This window comes from Vipera ursinii (genome assembly GCF_947247035.1).
Source record: "Vipera ursinii genome assembly, chromosome: 11".
NCBI lineage: Eukaryota > Metazoa > Chordata > Lepidosauria > Squamata > Viperidae > Vipera > Vipera ursinii.
This window is the reverse complement of record NC_139524.1, coordinates 2837454-2860733: the sequence shown is the minus strand read 5'-3', so window position 1 is coordinate 2860733 and position 23280 is coordinate 2837454. Positions and strand designations below refer to the sequence as shown.

At 50.1% G+C, this 23280-nt stretch overlaps 1 protein-coding gene across 2 annotated transcripts in view; it reads right to left on the bottom strand.

The window, feature by feature from the left end:
• FRMD5 (FERM domain containing 5) overlaps positions 1-23280 on the bottom strand; it is a gene marked incomplete at both ends in the record, with an annotated part of 99328 nt that overhangs the window by 12962 nt on the left and 63086 nt on the right. The window contains 7 exons of one of the 2 annotated variants that reach the window (XM_083370936.1): positions 6585-6673; positions 11090-11177; positions 12718-12841; positions 13281-13378; positions 14210-14288; positions 16689-16731; positions 19109-19213. In XM_083370936.1, the coding sequence (XP_083227062.1) occupies positions 6585-6673; positions 11090-11177; positions 12718-12841; positions 13281-13378; positions 14210-14288; positions 16689-16731; positions 19109-19213 (626 nt within the window). The remainder of the gene's footprint in view (positions 1-6584; positions 6674-11089; positions 11178-12717; positions 12842-13280; positions 13379-14209; positions 14289-16688; positions 16732-19108; positions 19214-23280) is intronic. The other variant, XM_083370937.1, reaches the window with a different exon arrangement.

The following is a 23280-nucleotide window of genomic DNA, read 5'->3' as shown; positions in this document are numbered from 1 at the left end:
TGGGGCATCGCGTGACAAGGACAGGCCCACACACAGCGTGGAACAGGTTCTGGCAAAAGGCAGATTTTAAGTTAAACTGCACAAAACACAAAGTTAAATGAAACTTCTTTTGGAAAAGGAGAGCAGTTGCAGATCTAAGTTGAACACGTATGGCTCAGGGCAGGGGGCTCCGGCTGAAAACAGCGGTGGGGGTGAAAGGCATCTCGGCCTCAAGAGGGGCAGCAGCACTTGGTAGCCTGGCAGATTTGAAGGAGGAGGTCGAATGGAGAGAGCCACGCTTGGCTGATGCGGGCAGAGGATGAATCGTAGGGCAACCAGGTCCAGAGCTGAGGGGATCTTCAGGTGGCTGTGCCAAGAACATGGACAGTGCAGACAAACGGACAAAAGGGTATATTTGGCGGCACAAACTGAATATTGCGGGCACAAATTACATGGAACAGTCATGCAGTGTACTGACCAGGAAAGGGGTTTAGGGGATATTGTAGAAAAATCCATGAAGCTCAGGATGGAGCTGCAGTAAAAAGGGCAAACAGGATACTAGGGCATATCAACAACGGGCTACCAGACAAAGCAAGAGAAATGATACCAACTACACATCACGTGGACCAGTTCACGGCCAGATTGTTCCCAGGGAAAGAGGTAGCTGGGTCTTGCCAAAAGGAGTGCCTATGAGAGCAGCACAAGCAGCACAAGCACAGCCAAGGCCTCCGTCTGTTCTCAGCAGCACAGGCCCACCCAGGGCAGCCCCTTCCCCAGTGGCTCAGATCCGTTTCCCTCCCTCTAATGGAGGAAGCCTAGTTCAGATTTCAGTTTAAAACCTTTGATCCCTTCTTTCAGAAAGTCAGTTCTTTCAGAGTCTGTGGGCTACCTTGGATCTCGCTTGGATGCCCACTGGTTGCAGCAACGGGCAGATGGCTCGTGTGCCATTTCCCAGGAGCAAAAAGCCCGGTCCAACCGCCCCCTTCTTAGCCTGCCAGCCATTTCAGGTCTTGCCAGCCTCCTGATCAAGGGCAGGAAGTCCAGCTTTTTCCCAGAAGAGACTTTGCACACCCTGAAGAGGGCAGCTTTTCCTGTCTATTCATCCTGCACCTACAAACCTGGGAAAATTATGCTTCCTTTTTTGTGGCCGTGGGAACTTTTCTCTGGCTAAAAAGACACGGAAGCCGGACTGTCGCGTGAGGCCAGAGATTTAGAACTCCCCACTGCCTGCTAGGCTCCCAGTCCAGGGCTGACTCTTGTCTACACACACAGGGAGTGGCTTGTTGGGTTTCACAGTCTCTCAGTCTGGGTCTGCACCTGCACAAAGAATTCTCCAGAATTTCTCACTTTCCAGAACCCAGCCTGGGTTTCACAGCCTGCCAGCCTTCTCTGTTGGCCCAGAGCAAGGCAGAGACTTGAAGCATCCCGTCAGGAAGGAAGACACAAGATCCCTTTGGTATCACAAGGCACTTTCCCCCCCTTAAAATTGGGAGGACGGATGGAAATCACGTACTGAAGGATCTGAGGTTGACCTAGGAGACAGAAGCATTCCACATCTCCACCTCCAAGGGAGATTAGCTTTCTGCCCCTTCTATCGATTTAAGGGCCAGCTTTTGATCGCAGAAGCAGAGGCTGCCTTTGGAATAAACTGGCAAAGGCTGATACCAGTCTGCCATTTCTTTTTCTAGTAAAGTGTTCTACACTGTCTGAGGAGCAGATGAAGACCAATGGGGATGTATCTTAGTGTGCTCAGTTGCAAAGAACATCATAAAAGAAGCAAAGATAGATTGCACGTTGCTCTTAAAGAATCAAAAGTAAAACTGCTAAAATGATTTGGTGTGCAACTGAGTTGATAGGATTCTGCAAGGAGTATTTTAAGAGATTTGTATGGGGATGGTTAGTGATATAAAGAACATGTTGCTGTAATACTGTGTTTCCCTGAAAAAAAGACCTATTCCAAAAATAAGCCCTAGCATGATTTTTACACGTGCGCCTAATATAAGCCCTATCCCCCAAATAAGCTCGTTTTGGGGTGAGGCGCACACATAAAAATCAAGCTAGGGTGATGGTGGAGCTGCCCCATATGCCCCATACCCGCTTAAATTAGGACCGCTGCAGCCAGGCTTCCCACATCCCAACACCTGCTGTGCCGCTGCCCGAGTTCTTCTGTGGCCACTTGAGGCCGCTCACAGCAAGACGCCGCATGACGCTTCATGCCAGTTCCGCTGCTTGCAGCAGGACAGCACGTGGCTCATTGTGCTGGGCTGCGGTGGCACCGGCACGATGAGACATGTGGCCTGCTGCGAGTGGCGGCACCAGTGCGACACACCACATGGCGTCCTGCTGTGAGCAGCCACAAGTGGCCGCACAAGAAGTCAGGCAGTGGTGCAACAGGTGTTGGGGCATGGGAGGCCTGGCTGCAGCAGTCCTAAAGTAAGCAGGTAAGACATCCCCTATCTGGTGCCTCTTTTGGAGGCAAAACAAATTATAACACAGGGTCTTATTTTCGGGGAAACACGGTATTAGCACTGTAATGCTAATATTAGCATTCAAGAAACATTATGAACAAGAAGCAAGAAATACTGGCAGAACATTGAAAAGGGGTAAGGCTGCAGGTGTAGATGGTGTAACTAGAAGAACCTTAAAATGTTGATGTAGTTTACTTACGTTCAACTTGTTTAATGGATAAAGCCTGCATTTGTGACTGTCCAATTGTGCCCTTTACAAAGGCAAAGCCAGTAAGAGTGAATGCAAAAACAACAGGGGGATCAGTTCGTTAAGTGGGAGGGGGCTGACTGAATTCTGAGAAAAAGGTATCATTGAACCTTATCATGGATGCATGAATAAGGAATAGTTGTGATGAGATTACATTAGTTGGGAGTGTGAAATATTGTGAATCTTCCTAATAAAAATGGTGATAGTTCACAAAGATTTCTAGGTGCAAGTAAAAATACACACTATTTCCATAGCAAGGAAGATAAAGCAAGAATGGTTAAATTGATCGTTTTATTCAAAGAGGAAAATATATTGAAGTACTTTTTTTCACTTGGATATCACTTCTGGATTTTATGCTTGTGATAAAAAAACCACCAAATTTTGACTTTGGTTTTGTCGATTAGATAGATTTGTCATTACTAGTCATTAGAAACGGCTAGTTATATACTAATTTGTAAAAGCAAAAAGTTGAGGCTAGAGTGTTTTTATTTTGTGTTGTGCTAAATAGACTCAAGGGACGCAGTGGCTTAGTGGGTTAGGATGCTGAGCTTGTCGATCAGAAGGTCGGCAGTTTGGAGGGTGGAATCCCGAGTGCCACGTAACAGAGCGAGCGCCTCTTACTCATCCCAGCTTCTGCCAACCTAGCAGTTCAAAAGCACGTAAAAACGCAAGTAGAAAAATAGGGACCACTCCGGTGGGAAGGTAACAGCGTTCCGTGCGCCTTTGGCGTCTGTTATGACTCAGGGCCAGCCGGTGGGTCCGGCAGCCGGTTCAGATGTATCGGATGACTCAGATGAGGGGGAGGAGGAGGGTGTGGAAGACGAACCGGCTGATGATGGCTTGGAGGCTTTGCAGAGCCCTCAGCCGGGGACCTCTTCTCAGCTGCGTGAGCCCGATAGTGCGGAGAATGATGACCCACAGCTGGCCCTGTTCAAGGACGCCCGACGCAGGAGGCAGTCGAGCAGGAACAAACAAAGAAAGGCTGTGGGACTCCTTGGGAGGAGGCACAGGGAGACCACGCCCTGAACTCTAAATAAAAGGAGTGTTTGGGGAGGGGCTGGTTGCTGAAAGCAACCCTTCCGCTTGAGGATTCAAGTTCCAGTGTTTTTGTTTCTTGTTCTGTTAATTGACTAATAAATCTTGGCAGACGCTTTTCAGCCTTGGACGCTCTCCAGTCTCTTCTGTTTGAATAGGGGTTTGCCTTACTACAAGGCCGGAAGAGGGCTGGTTCAGAACAGCGTCTAGTCATGCCGGCCACATGACCACGGAGACGTCCTTGGACAAGCGCTGGCTCTTCGGCTTTGAAACGGAGATGAGTTGGAAACGACTAGCACGTACGTGCGGGGGAACCTTTACCTTTTAAAATAGACTCAGAAATCAACGCCTTTTCTTTTTTTCCCTTGTACTTCTCTTTTTCCCCTTTTTCCTTCCCCTAATTTTTTATTTCTATTTTTTTATTTTATATATAAAATATAAAATATATTTTATATTTTATTATATATTATTTTATTTTTTATTTTATTTTATTTTTAAATAAATATAAAAACTTTAAAAAAAGAATCCAGAAAGAATGGAGAGAGCATAGCAAAACCCAGAAGAGTTAAAGGAATACAAAAGTGAGTAATCAAGACCAAGAAAGTATAGAGAGATGGTTGTGCCGAGAGAATGGATGGCCACTTGGCTTCCTTCTTAGGGTTTTTTATTGACTCTTTTCAATGGTGCATAAATATTGTTCATTTCTCTGTGCCTGTTGATAACTGATTTCTCTGAATGCTTCCAGGACTTCCCTGACAGTTTTGGATTTAACTTGGATTTAGGATGACTAGAGTTTTCCAGTTGCAACTGTGGCTGAATCTGTCCATTGTGTTGCTACATGAAGGAGTTTCCATGAACACCAACTAGCAGTCAGAAGACACAAGGAGAACTCCTTCATCTCACACCATACAGACTCAACCATAGTTTCGGCCAAATCAGCCACGATAGACTTAAGTTAACAGAGGCAGAGATTATCTGTGATGTATAAAGGTAGCCAACAGTAGTTAACGGAAATTCACGACTTACCCTGGATTCACGACTTACCCTGGAAGATCACGTAGCAGCTGTGACTAGGGGGGCTTTCGCCCAGGTTCACCTGGTGCGCCAGTTGCGGCCCTATCTGGACCGGGATGCCCTGTGTACGGTCACTCATGCGCTCGTGACCTCTCGCCTAGACTACTGTAATGCTCTCTACATGGGGCTTCCCTTGAAGACCACTCGGAGGCTCCAACTGATACAGAATGCGGCCGCGAGAGTTGTCTTGGGAGTTTCCCGGTACTCCCATGTTACACCTTTGCTCCGCGAGCTGCATTGGTTACCAGTTGTCTTCCGGGTGAGGTTCAAGGTCTTAGTGATGGTTTTTAAGTCCCTACATGGCATGGGTCCGGAATACCTCGGGGACCACCTGCTGCCGGCGTCAACTCCCCTCCGCCCTGTGCGTTCCCACAGAGAGGGCCTCCTCAGGGTGCCTCCGGTCAGAGAATGCCGGCTGGTGGCCCCCAGGGGGAGGGCCTTCTCTGTGGGCGCCCCGGCTTTGTGGAATCAACTGCCGGTGGAGCTCCGGATGGCACCGGATCTCCGCTCCTTCCGGCGCGGGTTAAAGACCCACCTATTTGAACAAGCTGGCCTGGCCTGATGGGGAGTTAATTTGGGTTTTAAATATTTGTATATTTTATTGTTTTATCTTGGGCATTAATTTAATTCTATTTTAACTTTTGTAGTTTTGTATTTTTATTATATGCCCTGTTCACCGCCCTGAGTCCTTTGGGAGAAGGGCGGTATAAAAATTTAATAAAACAAAACAAAACAAACAACAAATGTGAAGAGTATGAAAGGAGATGTTTACCATACGAACTTGTGAAAAAGCGTGTGTGTGTGTGTGAATGATACAAATACAAAATGCAGACAATTTTAAAAAAATTAATATTTAGTGGAAAAACCAGAATTTTCCTCATTAGGACTGACAGACAGCTGGCTAGAACAGACTCGGGGAAGATTGGTTTTATATACGATAACTGCAGTGAGGCTATTATGTGCACAAAGATGGGGAAAGGACAGAAATACTCATAATGGAAGAAGAGATTGTAAAGATGGAGAAACGCAGAAATGGCAAAATTTATTTGTTTGATTAGGGAAGGGTAACACTTACTTTTCCCAAAGGCTAGAAGCCCTTTATGGACTTTTTGCTGAAAATGTATGGAAATGAACGGGGCTTTATTAAGACTGGCTTTATATGGGAAGAAGGGAACTGGATCATATAATTTGGGAGGGCATCCAGACAAGACCATCTATCTCTGTAAGTACTGCAAAGACAATCAGAAGTCAATTCTTTAAATATTCTTTCTTTCTTTCTTTCTTTCTTTCTTTCTTTCTTTCTTTCTTTCTTTCTTTCTTTTTCTTTCTTTTTCTTTCTTTCTCTTTCTTTCTTTCTTTTTCTCTTTCTTTCTCTTTCTTTTTCTTTCTTTCTTTCTTTTTGAATCTATAATGTTCACCTTTGTCTGTGCTTTGTTTCTTTCCTATCTTTCTTTTTATATCTTTTCCACTTTTCTACATACTTTTTTACTTTTCTGTACCATTTAATTTTGCAAACCACTTCTTCAAAAAAAAAAATGACAAGGAAATAATGAAGTCTTCTCTGGAGGGCGAGGGAGAGGGGAGGGGAGGGAGTCTGGCAAGATCAAGCCCCAAAGACCCTGGCTATGTAGACCTGGTCTTGGGGGAGAGGCTGCCACTCTGGCAGAGGCCACAGACAGACGTGGGAGGGGCTGAAGGGGGGCTGATGATGTCACTGTATTTGGGGAAGCCTCCCTTCCTCCTATGTAAGTGTAGGAACAGGGTTTTGGCGCAGAACTCACCATTTGATGAAGTGCACCCGCTTGTTTCCCTGCAGGACCACAAATCCGAAAGGGGTGAAGGCCAGAAAAGCAGCATTTCCGGACACATCCTGCAACACACCAGCAGCTGCTCACCGAGCGATGCCACGGCTGAAGACAAACTCAGCGCTAGGGGGAGCTGGCCAGCCTCTTCGGCCACCAGGATTCTGAGCTGGATGAACACCAAGGCTCCGCAGCTCTTGAGCCCTGGACATCGCTTCCCTCCCCCTTGGGGGGAGCAGCGTCCCCAAGCTTCTGGGAGCCCTTCCAGCATTTGGCTGTCTCCGGGCCTCTGACCCGAAGGGGCCTCTTGCACGCCCTGCCTGGAGGCATCGCAGCCCTCTTCTTCAAGTCACCTGGGCTGGTTTATTCACGGGCAGGACCAACACGCGTAGCTGCACATATGCAGCCACACGTGGTCCCAGAAAAGAGGGACTGACTGTCAACCTTTCAAGGTAGAACAGACAGGGAGACCAAGTCACACAGGCAAATGTTACTTTTCCGTAAGTTTAGTGACAGCATCCTGAAAGCCTGAATATGTTCCCCTCCCCCCTTATCTTTTGAGATACTTTCTCAAATTGCCTTTCTGCCCTGGACCCCAATTTCTTTTCTCTGAGCGTTGCCTTGGCTGCTGCCCTTCCTTCCATTTCTCAGGGTTGTTCCCACTGCCCAGCTTGAACTGGGAACCATTCTTAGACTGGGATCCAACTGATGGCCTGATACCATATCTGATATTTGGGTACATTTATGCATAAAATCTATATTTTATAACATACCTAAATTAAAATAAATTCCTAATAATATAGCCTGAGCTATAACCCCTCCGCAGGGGGGCTGGATCCATTTGATTGGCTCACCCCACAACAGGGTTTCAAAGAGAGCTGGAGGAAATCCTACCGATCTGCCACTTGGTCCCGCAGAGGCCCTGGCAGCTGCCTGGAACAGGGAATCTGCTGGGGCCCTCAATGGGATCGTGTCTGTGTGGTCTCTCGTGGCCCATCACTCCCGTTACTCCACACGGTTCATGGAGGAGTTGTCGGAGTTGAAAAGACGCCTAGACCACCGCTAGAAGACAATGAAGAATGAACTCCACTACTAACGTTTATCCCGTGGTGCCAAAGGGCCACTACTTCTCAGTTCTTAGGGGTGCCAAAGGGCCACTACTTCTCAGTTCTTAGGGCATCCACAGAAAGCCACCAGCAGCCCTCTTTAGGGTCACCCACTCAGACCCTCCTTGGAAAGACTGACTCAGAGATCCCTCTACAGAGCCACATGGAGGGATTTTCCCGGCATCTGGATGCTTGGATTCGTTCCCAGGTGGACTCCTGGTGTGGTGCAATTCCTGTGGAGATGCTCAGGGAGCAGACTTTCCCAGTTATCTGGCAATGGTTTGAACCTGTTGACCTGAGGAAGTGGACAGGATCCTGCGGAATGCAAGTGCCACCCCTTGCGAGTTAGATCTGGGCCCCTCTTGGCTGGTCAAGGCCGCCCAGGAGGTGAGATACGGGTGAGCCCAAGTGGTGGGCAATTCATCCTTGGAGGGGTGGGTGGGTTTCCCAGCTCCTTTGAAAGAGGGGCTGCTGTGCCTCCCACTCAAGAAGCCATTGCTGGAACAACTTTTGTTCAGTCTCCACCTTTTTAGGGGAGGTGACTGAGAAGCTTGTGGCGTTGCAACTCCAGAGGATCCTGGAGGAAATGGATGATCTGGACCCCTTTCAATCAGGTTTCAGGCCCGGATCTGGGACCAAAACTGCACTGGTGAATGGGTTTTTAGCAGCAGTGGGACGGAGGTGGTACATCCATCCTTGCTCTTCTTGACCTCTTGGAAACTTTCCGTACTATCAACCGGGATATCCTCTTGGGCCAACTGAGGGAGCTGGGAGCGGGTTGCCCAGTTTTGTGCTGGTTCATCTCCTTCCTCCCAGGCCGACACCATTTGGTGTCGACAGGGAGCCAGGGGGCCACCCAGGGCCCCTGCCCTGTGCGGGGGCCAGAGGGCTCCGTGCTCCCTCTGCTGCTGGGCAAGCGCATCCGTTGCTGCAAGGGGGCAGGCAGTTGTGGGGCTGGTTAGTGCCACGGGAGCCCTCCCTTTCACTCTAATTTTATGGAGCTCAATTATTCTTGCCTCCTTAAAAATTTTTAAACTTCTTAAATTTTCTAAAATGGTAACTCTAACATTTTGACTGTTATATATTCTTTTATGTTTTGATGCTTTTTCTGTACACCCCCCTTTATTCATTATTCTGCAGGAGACGCTGCTACCTGAAGTGGGCCCTGGAAGCCAAAGAGGTGGCATTCTGGGCTGGCACCGCCTGCTGCGGGAATGCCTGGCATTCCAGGGAGGGCCTGAAAACAAAATGGAGTAAAAAATCATCTTGGGTTGGGCAGGAGACCACTCAGAGATCCTGGGCAGTAAGAAGTTGAAGAAAGGAAGCAGCAAACCAGTTCCCTTCTGCTGGCAGATAAAGGGATGGGAATGAAGCCCTGACGGCTCTAGGAGCCCCACTCCGCTCATGCTGAACCCCACAAACCCTTGAAGAGCCTCTGGAAGCTGCAGCTGGCAGAGAGAGTGGCAGTGCGGGCAGCCTTTGGGGCCCCTAGCATGGCCCATGTTGCCTGCTGTTCTGCCAGCTGCGCTGGCTGCCAGTTTGCTTCCAGGTGCACTTCAAGGTGGCCATTACCTTTAAGCCCTGGATGGGACAGGTCCAGTTACCTGAGGAGCCATCTCTTCCCAATGGGATGGGCCCACGCCGCCTGCACCGGCAGGGGCGGCATGCTACGAGCCCCCCCAGTCAAGAAATCCTGGCTGGCGGGTCGAGGAGAGCCTTCTCTGCCTTGGCTGCTGCCCTTTGGAGCATCTGCCCCCCCCCCCAGGTGAGATCTGCTTCCCACTCCTGACCTTCCGTAAAGGCTGGAAAACCTTTGGGGCTCCAATGGGGAGCATCACACTGGAGGTGGTTGATGGGCTAATAGCAGATCCCACCTCAGTCCTGCACACTTGTTCCCTCCCTCCCCAACTGATTACCAGAATGTGTAACTGAATTGTTACTGTGTGTGTGTCTGTGTGTGTGCAGTGTGTGTGTAATTTTATTGCTTCTGACCTTGTAAGCTCACTTTGTGGCAAGATGGGTGGCAAATAAATTTAGTAAATAAGTAAATAAATAAACTTCATAATTAATTTGGAGCACAAGGCAAGCAGCCTGAGGACTTGTCCTTGGTAACTGCTCAGATCTCTGCCATAATTGGGTTGAGCGGTTTGCTCCCTGCCAGCTGCTGGATGGAAGGCAAAGTATGGGAAGAAAGAGAGAGAAAGAGAGAGAGAGAGAGAAAGAGAGAAAAATAGAAAAAGAGAGAGAGAGAAAGAGAGAAAGAGACAGAGAGAGAAAAAAGAGAAAGAGAGAAAGAGAGAGAGATAGAAAGAGAGAGAAAGAAAGAAAAAGAGAAAGAAAGAAACAGAGAAAGAAAGACAGAGAGAGAGAGAGAGAGAAAGAGAGAAAGACAGAGAGAGAGAAAGAGAGAGAAAGTGCTGCCCAGCACTTTCGCAGCTGGATCCTGCCGAAGTCTGAGTCTCAAGTAATCAGCGCTCACCAGCCTTAAATTAGGGTTGTTTCTCTTGCATAAATTATATGTTTAAGTAAATTGGAGCAAATGAAGACAATGCCAAAGACAACAACAATTAAGGCCCAGGATGAGGTCTCACTGCCACAGAAGGTCTCCATTGTGGGAAGGAAGGGTTTTGCTCAGGCTTTCTCTCATCACAGAGTTCTTAAACTCTTATTTTGTTTCCAAGTGTGGCCTGGCTTATTTCCCGGCAAGGAAACTGTCACTTGCCATGCAAAAGAATGGTCCAGCAGGCAGGAATCCCACTGGGAAAGCTGGGCTGTTTGCGGGCCACGCTCTAGGCGTGCCAAACAGACAGCTCTCCGAGCTGGGAGATGCCATGTGGCACTCAAGGAAGCCTCACATCGCCAGTGTGCAGGTTGTCCTTCTAGGCACTGCCTTAAATATTAAAGACACCGCAAGAGTCAATCCAGCTGATCTGACAAATATCTTTCTGCTGCAGATCCTTCTTGAACTGCTTTTGCTGCAGAATTTCCTTTCGGATGTTTTGAGTCATGTTAGCAGTTAAAGGCAGCTGTGTCCATTTCTCTCTGTTCATTTCTGACAAAGGGGGAGGCGGCAGTTTTGCTTCCAGATCTGAGCAGATTGCCGTCAATCAGCAATTTAAGTCCGGTTCAACGGGGGAGCCCTACAAAACCAAAAGGACCAAGGTGTGCCCGGGGGAGGGGGGGAATGGTGGTGTAGAGAGGAGGACTCAGGTCAGGGGCTGCCTGTCTTCCACGGGGGAATCCAGCCTCTCCCAGGAGGAGGATTTTGTGGCCAATGCCACAGCCGGCAAGGGCAGCCACTGCTGCTTGTGTGGGACCTGGGTGCGGAAGAAGGCAGGCGGCTGCAGGCAGGCAGAGGACGGGGACAGCACTGTGTACCTTGCAGGGATGTGGGTCCACGCCATACGTCTCCAGGGTCTGCGCTTTCCTGAGAAAGTTCAGCTCTGCCATTGCGGGGGTCTGCCCACTGGAAGAGAAGAAGAGGGGGGGAGTGCAGCCGTCCCGTGGCACCAGGAGCTCCAAGCCCCACCTGAAGCCCTAGAAAACCAGCTGCAGGCCCCGAGCCTGGTTGCCTCCGAAAGCCACAGCTGCACAAGGGTGTGCTCAGGCGAGGCACCTGCAGAGGGAGGCTCCGCCCTCCGGGCCCAGGGAAGCAGCCCAGCGGCCCAGGCAGGAGGAGGCAGCTGACTGTTTTATGCTGATGCCATCCTTGTGTGCCTAATTTGGTATTATTGATGGGTTTCATTTTGCATTATTAATTGGTCCTGCTTTCCTAGCCCAGCCAGAGAACTGTCAGGGTGAAAGGCGGCCTTAAATATTCTGACAAAATGCTAATGCAGTAAGTAGCCAGAAGTGTTTAACGAGGATTTAATATGTCATTTCTTAGATGCCTCTTGAATCACGTGAGAGGCAATCTTCTTGCCCAGTAATATAACACTACAGATAACAACGCAGCAGAGAGAAGGAAGACGGGGAGGAGAAGAGAGACGTCCCAATCCTCTCGCATCTGCTTGAACTGTGAGCAAACTGGGAGAGCAATTTTGCCCAGCCGGGCCAGGGAGCCAGAATCCCACCTGCCAAATGGGGTAAAACTTAAAGAGGTCTTCAGGCTCAGCTTGGCTGAATTGTTGCAAACTAATGCCTAGATTTTCAGTCCCAACTGCAATGTAATATTGGAATTATATGGGATTAAATTGCCATCTGGCTGAATTTGCATCTGCTGGACCAGGCCATTTGTGTTTCAAAGGGACCATTTCATCTGCACACAAGCCAGGGGTTCTCCTTAGCCGGCTTCTCCCCACTCCAGAGACACTTCCACCCTTCCACGGATCTTGCCCTGTTCTGTGTTCTCCTTCCCTGGATCAAGCAATGCCCTGAGGCGATTCATAGCGGCCCTGCCTTTTATTAGTTAGAGCGTCTCCTGGCCTGACCCCAGAAGTCTTGCGGAGGTAGAGAAAACCTTGGTTCTTAACTCCTCCTCGTTCCAGGGATGGCCTGGAGCCAGGAAAAATAGTTGGGGCTACTAAATCATATTTTGCTTTGGAAGGCGTCCACCAGGCCACCAAACAGAGAAACAGTCCTCTGAGGAGCTGGAAGCAAACAGGGTGACCACGTCTTTCGGGTGCAGCTTTAAAACCAACCATCCCGGTTGCTGGGAAGGCCGGTCCCATTAGCTGACCACAAAGCAGGGTTGATCCACTTGCAGGGTAGTTTCACCCTTGTGGTCAAGTACTGGGCAATCAGGCCTCATCTCCTCTGCTCTGCCAAATGACCAAGGCCATCAGGGTCAAAAAAAATCTCTTCCTGAGCAGCTCCAGGCACACATTTCCCCTGCCTTGAATCAGGGTTCGAAGGTCACTCAAATTCCCCCCTAGCAGTGCTGAGCTGGATAGCTGAATCAGAGATCGCAACTCCCGACTCAGCGCAAGACTCGCTACAGGAGACTTCAGGAACCGCCTTTGCACAATGTAGGAGACAAACGAAGGAGCAGCTACTAAGAGAGTCACCTGAGCTCAATCTTATGGATCTCAGCAATTTTCCTCTCCAATTTTTCAGAGTGTTTGGGGAAAAACTGGAACTTGGAACTGTATCCCTCTGGGTGTTTTCCAGGATCATAGTCACCAATTTCAGCTGAAAGAAAGAACAGAAACAACCAATAATTATTGACTTTGGCAAACGTAAGCAAAGGGGATCTGGGACTGTTGTTTTGGAAATATCCGCTTAACCAAACAGATTCTCCAGGAAGCTGATTGGCTGCAATGCCTGATGTTTATTTGCAGGACCCCTTTCCACCCCAGGAGGATTGCCAGAAAAAGGCAGAGATGCGCTCTTCTCTTCCTTAAACTATTTTCCCCGAGAAGAAAATGGGTCGGGGTGCAAGTGAAACCCCAAGACCACGTCTCATTTGCCAGTCCTTTGTAAAAGGCCACGAAGAGCTCCTGCCTGGGGGCAAAAGGGCTTAAAGGCAGACCGGCTTAACTGTGTTGCTGGGGGGGCAGCTTGCAAGAAGGCCTTGGTGGGGCCCCCAGCTCCCTCCCTCCCAAAGGCCTCCCTCTGAACCCCTCCCTACCTTGGAGGATGTAGGCGGCCAGCAGAGCAGCGTCGGAGGTCTTGCACAGGAGACGCCCGTGATACAGATCTCGTTTGATCTGCAAGAAGACGAGATACCTGTCAGGGGAACCAGAGCGAGAGCCATGAGTGCCTTCCTTCCTGCACCGTCCACAGAAGCCACTCGGGGCCTTCCCAAATCCCTTCCGGGCCTCTTCCTCTTCCGGGCCCCTTCCTCGCCAGGCTTCCCTCTCCCAGATGGGTCCGAAGAGGGCTCCCTTCAAAAATGCCTGGGCAAGGTCGTTTCTGACACACACGCCCAATGCCCGCCGGGGAGCCAGTCTGGAGGAGAGCCTTTCCACGCCTCTGTTCCTCTTCTGAGCTCGATGCCTCAGGCAGCCCTTTCAGATGTACGGCTAAACTCTGCTCCTCTGAACAACACTGTAACCCCTGGGGCGGTTGGGTTGAAGGCTGCCCAAGTCCTGATCCAAGGGGGAGGTGAGGAGCGAGGAAAAACCTGCAATGGGCATATCCTACAGGGATGCCACCAAGGGATGGACCAAGTGCAGCTAGATGACAGCTGTGAAAATGGAAGATCCACTGCTCCTGGCTTTGAAGGCATCTCAGCAGCCCTTGAGAAGACAGCCCCACCACAATACCTAGTAGAAAGGGGGAGATGGGCAACCTAATCTGTCCCAAAGTTCTAATGGATCTCCTCCTCCAGTTGTTTCCAGCAGGAGGCTCCGAAGCAGAACGCAGCCCTCCCTGGCAAAGCAGGTCCCCAAAGGGAAACACCCACTTTCCTTTCCCTTCAGGTGTCCTTGCTGCCTCCTTCCTCTCCTTCCTCGCTGAGGCATCAGAGCAACAAGCGGAGCCAAGGGCCTCTGATGCTCTCAGGCTCTCCTGCCCCCCTGCCCCCCCAGCAGCTTTTCCTGTGGCCAGCCCTCTTACCTGGTGATCTCCTCTTTTAGAGCGGCTGGGTCGGTGGGGTAGAACTTCACCCGGAAGCACATAGTGAAGGGGGGCTGAGCTGCAGAAGAGAAAAAGGCCTCAGATGGGCTGGGGGTCTACAGGAGCCCGTCAGCCCCGGGGGGCCCTTCACCCTCCTGCCCCCTCTCCAATCTGGCTTAGCAAAAGTAGACTTCATCCAGGGCAAAAAGAGGATTTGTGTCTTGGAAAGGAAAATCTGACCACTGCTCGTCAGAAATTGGAGAATATAATGTGACAAGAGGAAGGGAGCCACATCTAGGAACAGACACAGGTCTTATTTGTAGCTCACCTACTAATCCAGCCAGGATCCATTTGGAAAAGTCAGTACTTCTCTCAACTTAGTGGATCCCATCAAGTCAAGAAGAATGAGGGGAACCAGATTCCACTAACACATCACATTCACAGAGGTTCAGATGGCAGCACAGACCACCCCACCAACATGCAGAGTACAAGTAAGAAGGCACCACATTGTTGTGTGATGCACTATAGTGCAGGGCTTTTCAACCAGTGGTAAGGGTACCACCTGTGGTACATTGGCACCTGGCAGGTGGTACGTGACCATCCTAGAAAAGTGGTAGCGGGGGAGGGGAAGGAGCTGAACCAGTGGCAGCACCACACAAGCCTGAGCGAGAGACGGCTGGAGCTGCAGGGCTGTCAGGGCTCAGCGGAAGTGCCAGGATCAGCGCCAGGATCCAGCTGGAGCTCGGCGCTGATCCTGGCACTTCTGAGCCCAGAAGAAGCGCTGATCAGCTGGAATGTTGCAGCATCTCCAGGGTCTTGTGATTTACATTCAGATGATTGGCAAATGATTCATATTTATGATGGGCACAGTGTCCCAGGGTCATGTGAAGTGACCAAAACCTGCTGCAACCACCCAGCAGATGGGGGGGGGGAAATAAAAACCAAACATCCCACCCCACCCCACCCCCACTGCCAATCCTCAACAGAAATGCTCACAATGAAAACCTCGGACAGGAGAAAGAGCGCCACCGGGCAGGCGGGTAGGCTTCTTGCTCGGCTGTGGCTTGGGGGGCACTTTTTTCAGTGCCATTGTAACTTCAGTCACTAAGAGAACTGTTGTAAGTCGAGGACTACCTGTACTTTATCACTTTTTTTCCTTTTTTTTTGTCATCAAGTTTTTGACACCTTGCTAGGCGACTGGTGGTACTCAGATGTTGCCATATCCTAAAGTGGTACAATGGGTGAAAAGGTTGAAAAGCCCTGGCATAGTGAAGTTTCCAAACATTGCCACTGGCTGTGATCCTCTGAATGGGATCACTGAAATGGCCTCTAAAGCTCCTGAGGAAGTTCTGATACTTGCTAGTATAAGAATGGATTAGGAATAGGAATTGGGATGGGATGGGATGGGTTGGGATGGGATGGATAGGATAGGATAGGATAGGATAGGATAGGATAGGATAGGATAGGATAGGATAGGATAGGATACAAAAATAAAATAGAACAAAACAGAATAGAATAGAATAGAATAGAATAGAATAGAATAGAATAGAATAGAATAGAATAGAATAGAATAGAATAGAATAGAATAGAATAATAGAACAGAACAGAATGGATAGGATAGGATAGGATAGGATAGGATAGGATAGGATAGGATAGGATAGGATAGGATAGGATAGGATAGGATAGGATAGAACGGAACGGAACGGAATGGAACAGAATAGAATAGAATGGAATAGAATGGAACAGAACAGAGACAGGGACAGGGACAGGATACGATAGGACAGGACAGGACAGGACAGAATAGAATGCCTGGTCATTTGGCAACTCTGACTCTGCTGTCCGTGAACATCTTGCACTGAGTAAGGAAGGTACTGAATTGGTCCACATCCTCTCCACACTTCCTCAACCAGCCAGCTGCCCAGGGAACGCACAAGGATTGGCTGAGCTGCTGTTGTCAGTGTGGCTGCAGCTGCTGGACATTTTGCCTGACCTGCTGCAACAACTACATCATTGGGGCTTGTGGAGTATTGATCTATGCATCCATCTTCTGCTGGTGCTGGAGTAAGATCTCTGCTAGTTGCTACTGATTCCTTGTGGATCCGTGGGCATGCTTGATTCTCCTCCCTTTTTTGTGGAGATCGATGTCAGGTGTAGTTCAAGAACAACGTAACACAATCCAGCCAAATTTATTTGCTTCCACTATATAGACAGAATCTTGCCAGACTAAAGCTACAGTACTCTAACCCTAATGGATGTATTCTGGGAGATTTTTAGAGAGTGGCTATCCTAATTCTCTTCCTCTTCCTATCCAGCTCTGGGCTGCCTTTTGTCTATCCCCCACCTCAGCATGTGCTTTGGAAAGTGCTGCTTCACTGCAGTGCATCCACCCCCTCCCCCTTCAGAGATCCAGTCCCTCACACACTGCCAAGTTAGAGACGTGCCAGCTCACTGAAGAGCGATCATGGAGATAAATACTTACATCGCATTTGCTTCACAATAGACTTTGTGAATTCCAGCCAGTGCTGAAGCAAAAAAAAAAAAAAAAAGAGAGAGAGAGAGAGAGAGAGAGATTCAAAAGCTAAAGAGGGTGGCTGCACTATCTTTCTGCTTGCCCCCCCCCAAAAAAAAACCTGGCTTCAGTTATAAAACTGCACTAGCTGCAAAGCGGTTGGGGCTGAGCAGAAGCCGTGTAGAGATCCTGTAGGGATATTTGGGGTAGCTTGCTTTCAAAAACCTAGAGCCCTGATCTTCACAAGGCGAGCGAGATTTGTGCCTGTAAATCATTTCAATATTCAGGATGTTTTTTCCACCCCTGCGTATTTTGCAGTTCCTTTCTTAGGTTCTCGTGATCCTAAGGTGGTGGCTTTTTGTAGCCGGCCTCAAATTATTTACGTGCACCCAAGGCTGGGCTCTTTTGCTGACAAGGCAGCTCCAGAGTGTGTCCTGACCGAGGAGGGCAGGGCTGGCTCTGGTCTCACAGCCTCTGGGTGAGATAACCCTCTGCAGAAAGCAGCAGTCTGGGCAGGGCAACTGGCATCCTTGGGCACTCCTCGTCTTGTTGGGCAGGCAATGCTGGGCCCGAGCTGCAGAGGGCACCTCGGCTTCCTTTGTGGATAACTTCGATCGACCTTTTTGGCCTTTCATAAACTTTTAAAATGGGGATGACTTCAGGGAGTTTGGGAGGACAAAGTGGTGCCAGGAGTTATCCTGCCTGTTTCCTTTGATTTTGACTATCTCCCCGGGTCAATTCTGTACCTTGCACTGCTTCCTGTCGTGATATTGTGGGCCACCAAGAGCCTTTCAGCCCCACTGCTACAAATCCAGTCAATGCTGTAATTGCTAAACAGCTGTCAGTCATCATCGGCAGCAGATCTTACACCGCAAGCAGTTTCAGAGAGCGAGAAAGAGTCTCAGGCCAGGCGAAGCACCCTCAGTGCCCACCCTGTCTCTGCGCTTGGACCTCCCTCGCTTAGCAGGCCGCTTCTGCTGAGCGTCTGCACGGACAGCGATGTTGCGAAGGCTCTGAGTTGTCCATCATTCTCCAGCTGGCCCTCTGCTTCTTACCTGAAGATTATACACTCTTCTTTATTTGGAAAGGTGCGGAATATTGTGCGCCAGTGGCTCAGACAAGAACCGTTCCTGTTGACGGACTGATTACCTGTCACCTCATGATGATATCCCCCTAGGCTGGTCCTTCAGGTTTTCCCACAATGCAACCACAGCTGCTGTAACTGAGCCAGTCCCCCCCCAGCTGCCGCCCCCCTTTCCCTTTCCTTCCACTTTTCCCGGCATTAGCAACTTCCCCAGAAAATCTTTGCATAATGTATCCAAAGTATAATTAATAAAACATTATTTTGTTATATGATTTTATCTATATCCTACCTACACCATATAGTTACCTAATCATTTTTATAATTTTACTATTAATAGTTTCTATATAATCATGCTACAGCTTTTGGGTAATTACGATAGCTCTCAGATGCCTGTTCCATCTTCATTCTTCTCACAGGTTCAATTGCTGTTATTGGGGGAGCTGTAACTGTCGGCACAGGCAGCGCAATGTCTCCGTGCCCCCAAGGACCCCCGGCCTTGTGGGAACCGTGGAGGGATGGACCGTGGAGGGCAAGGATTTTGCCTCTTGGCCACCTGCTCTCCCAGGCACCCAGGGGACCCTTCTCGGGGTCTTCGCTTATTGCTACCCGGGAGCAGAGAGACGAATCTAGGAGGGGGCAATAAGAGACCCCCCGGGCACCTGATCAAAGCAGCTCCAGCCAGGACAAGGGAGGGTCAAGCTCTGCCTGGCTCCCTTCTTTGACTCCCAGCACTGTAGCAGAGAAAAAATAGGGGGGGGGCTGAATCTATTGCTCTGGTTCCCAGAAGAATGGGGATGGGAGATTCAATTTTTCCAGTCTGAACTGTGCTCCAAAAAGCACTGAGAAGGGGTAGAATTTCATTTAATTTGCGATTAAATCAGATTAATTTCAAAGATACTCTATTCACACATAACCATATAATATCTACTAATGTGGAGTCTCTGGGTATCTCATCCAAGGCTTACAGGGCCACATGGGGCCTGGGGCCTTTACTGAATATCTGACCTCAAAGTGTGGTCAGGTATAAACTCAAGCTGGGAGCTAACAAGCAAGCAAAGATGCCGCACACACATTTGCTGTGTAGGGAAATCCTCACGAGGCTTTTTGACAAGTGGGGCAAAGCAACTCCAGTCTTTTAAGTGGGTCTCTGGTCTTCTCCCTCTCCAGAATAATGCAGGAACAGCTGCTGCAGTGGAGTTGAAGGCCCACCCAGCAGGAGTCCCTCCGCCTGCAGCTGCTCGGCTGGCCTGGAGACCGGGCACAGGGAGGGGGCTCTGCTGACCGAAAGCACCAAGCTGGGACTTACCCTCTGCTTGTCGGGGTCAACAAAGCGGATCCCAAAGTAGTCCTTCTCCAGGAGGTTTAAGTGATGGCACAGAAGGTCAAAGAGGAATTGGCCTTTGGCATCTCTCTGCAAAAGAAGGGCTGGAATCAGTCGGGACAACAGCCAGAAGCGGGCAGGCGGGGAGCAGGAGGGAGGTCTGAAGGATGGACCCAGGCCAGGCAGCAACCGCAGCAGCAGATACAACTTTCCCAGAAGTAACACGCAGTATACTGAGTCTCCACCCACATAAGACGGCATGAAGCATCAGGAGATGGGAAAGGGAGTCCCAGGCAGATGCAGTCCCTCTCCACCCATGCCGGATGGTGGTGCGGGAGTCTTCTTCTGTGCAAAGTAGATTTCCCACCAATAATGGCAGAAGAATTGTTGGCCAGAAGCACATCATGAGTCATGAGAACCTCTGCAGAACTCGTCCATCAAAGGACGAGAAAGGCAACAGCTGGATGGGACCTAAGGGGGAGGGGATGTGGACTCCCCCATTCCTCCCCCCTCCTGAATCCCTCAAGCAAACATGCCAGTCACTTGGCGGGGGGGGGGCTAGGGAGAGCCCCTTAAAACTCACCCTCTAGAACAGGGGTAGGCAACCTTGGCTCTTTTGATTCATGGACTGAAGTCCATGAGTCATAAAAGAGCCAAGGTTGCCTACCCCTGCTCTAGAAGTCTAAGATCTGTCACCTAGGGAGGCTCCATGCCCGTCTCCCTCTGGGTGTCTGAACCAGCCTGGTAGATTCTTACCCACCCATCTCTTGGGGGAGAATCTGAGCCCTCCTGAGAGAATGGATGGGGCTCAAATCTGCCCCTGCTTTGCTCCCAGGGCAGAGGTGTCCCAAGGCACTTGCCCTTCTGCTTCCCCTCCTGACAAGTAGGCTGCTTGGCCTGGCCCAGAAGCTCCCTCCTCTGCAGTCATGGCCTCCCCAGCAGGAGCTCTAAGATGGAGGGGGCATTTGGGGGCCACTCCCAGGGGCCATTTTGCCATTTGTCATCCAAAACTGCTGCGAGGAGCAACCAGCAACAACCCGTTTTGAGGGCTTTTCGGATACAGTCACATGCAGAATAAAGTTTGCAGCTGAGCAGCTGTGGGTGAGTTGTGATAAAAGAGCAACTGAATCCTGCAGACAGCCTCTCACTGCCTAACCCTCGCTTAACGACTGCTGTCAAAACAGTCAAAAAATCAGATCTGGTCACATGGGTGCCTCAACTTGAGACTGTCCTGACTTACAACTGAAATTTCAGTGCCAAGTGTGGTCATATGTCAAGGACTACCTGTATAGGTTTGCAGCATTCCCTGAAAGTCCCTGAAAGTCCCTCCAGAAGCCAAAGATACACTGAGTTATTTTAAACCAATTTCCTTTCTCGTTCTTCACCTACAGACAGAAATTTTGCCAAACTGAAGCAGACTCCTTGCTGCACGAAACATAGTCTCTAGGAACTATGAGGGAGGAGCTGTCTTCATTCTTTTTCTCCCACACGAACTATCTAGGCTGCTCTGCCTCTTGCTCCTCTGGAAGGCGGCCCCTCCCTCCCAGCTGGGAATCCAGACTACTTTCCACCACAGTGGAACTGAAAGCTCTAAACTTCCTCCCTGGGAAAGAGATCAATGAGCCGACAAATGCTGCTAGGCCTCCTACGGTACTGGGGCTCCCTTGGCCCCGCCCTCCAGCCTCTCTGGCTGACTGCTGTGTATAATAGGGAAGGGGGTCCCCTCCTGCTTGCATTGGGGCAGTCACGCCACGAACCCTGCTGTGCAGCCGGCCAAGGGCTGTTCGTGAGCACACAGGAGCTAAGAAAGAAAGGGAAGCCCAGCTGGGCCTGCTTCCAACTCTGCTGCTCTGGAGAGCGGGGCGGTCTCCCCCAAGAGCCCAGCTGCTCGGTCCCAGGGCAGCTGCCCTCTCCTCCCCACCGCCCAAGCCCAGACCAGCCTTGTTTGCAAACAGAAGCAGCTTTGAGGTTTGGCAAGAAGGACCCCCACAGCCATGCCAAGAACATGGAGGTGGAATTTCTCCCTTCTGAAACCTCCAAACTGGGATGTCTGAAGAGCAGCTCTCATCTGACAGCCTGGCTTCAGCCGAGAAGGGCCTCCCCTGGAAGGTGCAGCTCAGCCTTTGCAGAGTCCCGTCCCACCTCAGCCCAGGGGAGGGGGCAGCTGCCTGGCTTCAGCCTGGGCCTCGCTCACTGGGCCTCACCCTCCCCGAGAGCCTCGCTGCATCTTCAGCGGAAAAAGAGCCAGGCCTTTCTGGAGGGCAACGACTTCCTCTTCCCCACTTTTCCCATGACTCTTGTGAGCAGAAAATCTCTGTGTCCCCCTCCTTTCGGAGCCAGGGTCCCCACTGGGATGCAGGGGGCAGGGCCGAAACGGGCGGCTCGGGGGCTTCTCCCTTTGGCTTAAACGACTGTTCCGGATGGGGGGAACCTGAGGGTGCCGAACTGCCTTGTGGCTCTTAACCCCCCTCCTCAGACCTCGCAGCAGCCCTGGCTGAGCGTCCATTTTAGCTCCGAGTGGCAAGCAGGCCAGGCCCAGAATCACACATAAACCAGTGGCGGGAAAGAAAGCCGAGCCCTGGAAGCCATTCTCAAGACAGAGGCCGACAGGGAGGATCTAAACAGTAATGGACTTCAGCGGAGACAAATGCAAATAAACGCCGCTCTAGGACTGTAATAAAGCTTTTTGATTTGATCTGATCTGAAATGCTTTGGGGAATCTAGAATTAGTGATTGTCAGTGGCAGACCTGACTTAATGGAGGTCCAGAATCTGAAGGCGGCAGCAGCAGCGCAAGGCAAATGCCAAGCAAGCCCCAGCATGGCTGCACCTGATCCGGAAAAGGGGGGGGGTTCTGGGAGGCCGGAGCCACAGAGAGGGCAGAAGGGGGGGGGAGACAGGGGGAGGGGGCAACCTAAGGAAATGGACAATGAAGCAAGTGCATTTTCTGCTGCTCCAGAAACAGGATTCAAAGGAAAGGAATCAGATTTTAAAAAGGCAAACTAAAGACTAGGGCAGAATCGGTTTGTTTAGTTCTGAGTTCTAGTCCTGCCTTAGGCGCAACGCCAGCCGGGGGTCCGTAGGCTGGGGACAGTCTCCCAGGCCTGGGATGCAGGTAAAATTTCTGAAAAATCTTGCCAAGAAAACTGCAGGCACCATGAGTAGAGACTCACTGGAAGAAACAAACAGGTGATACTTTCTGTACAAGGGAATGGACTACTTTGAAAATGGAAGGTATGTTTAACTTAAATAACTTTTAAAGTAAGTACACTGGGTGTCCCTGGCTGCTTATCAGGGATATTATATCAGGGCCTCAGTAGGGTGTTCTTTGCTGCCTGGATGCCCTTTTCTGCTGGGGCCTTTGTCCCTCCCACCCCCAGCGGGTCTCTGCCCACTGAGGACTCCCACAAAATCTGAGGACCCCAACGGTTGTCCCAGAGCCAGCCAGTCCCCAGGGGCCCCTGGCCTGAGATTGCCCTCTCTTACGAGTTGTGCTGCTGAAGGCCCCTTTACGCATGTGGGATGGCGCTCCTTCCCCTTCCGTTTTCCTCTCACGTGCAATTTTGTAGATTATAGTTTCATAAAAGTTTTGTGTAGGAAGTCATGTAAAAATATATGAAAGAATAAAAAAAGGAAAATAGCTGGAGGAATATTAATATTCCTCACTAGTTCAGTCCGGAGTCAAAGTGGTGAAGGCATGAATCTGCCTTGACATGGCCTCCAGTTGCAAACAGAGTCACAATTCACATATTACCCTAAGCTGGGCTGAGCTTCTGCTAGCTTTGCCCTTTACCTGCTGATGAAGCAGAAAGCACTACTCCAGGAAGGAGAGAGAGAGAGAGAGAGAGAATGATGATGATGATGATGATGATGACGATGATGATGATCCCACCAGTTCCAATCCACGCAGGCAAGTCCTAAAGTCCATGGACAGCAGGACTGAATGCTGCTAAGAGGGTTCCCAGGGCCTCCAAGGCTGCTCTTCGCCTCCTAGAAGGTGCAGGTTCTGTCCCCTGCCCAGGCCTGACATTTGACCGGAAGGGGTCGGGTCAACCATGTCCAGCACTTTTATCATCTCTGTCCTGAGATCACGAAGCCTGCCTGTTCGCTGAGAAAATCTCCCAACTGCCTCCTGGAAACCAAGTACGTAGATCCATT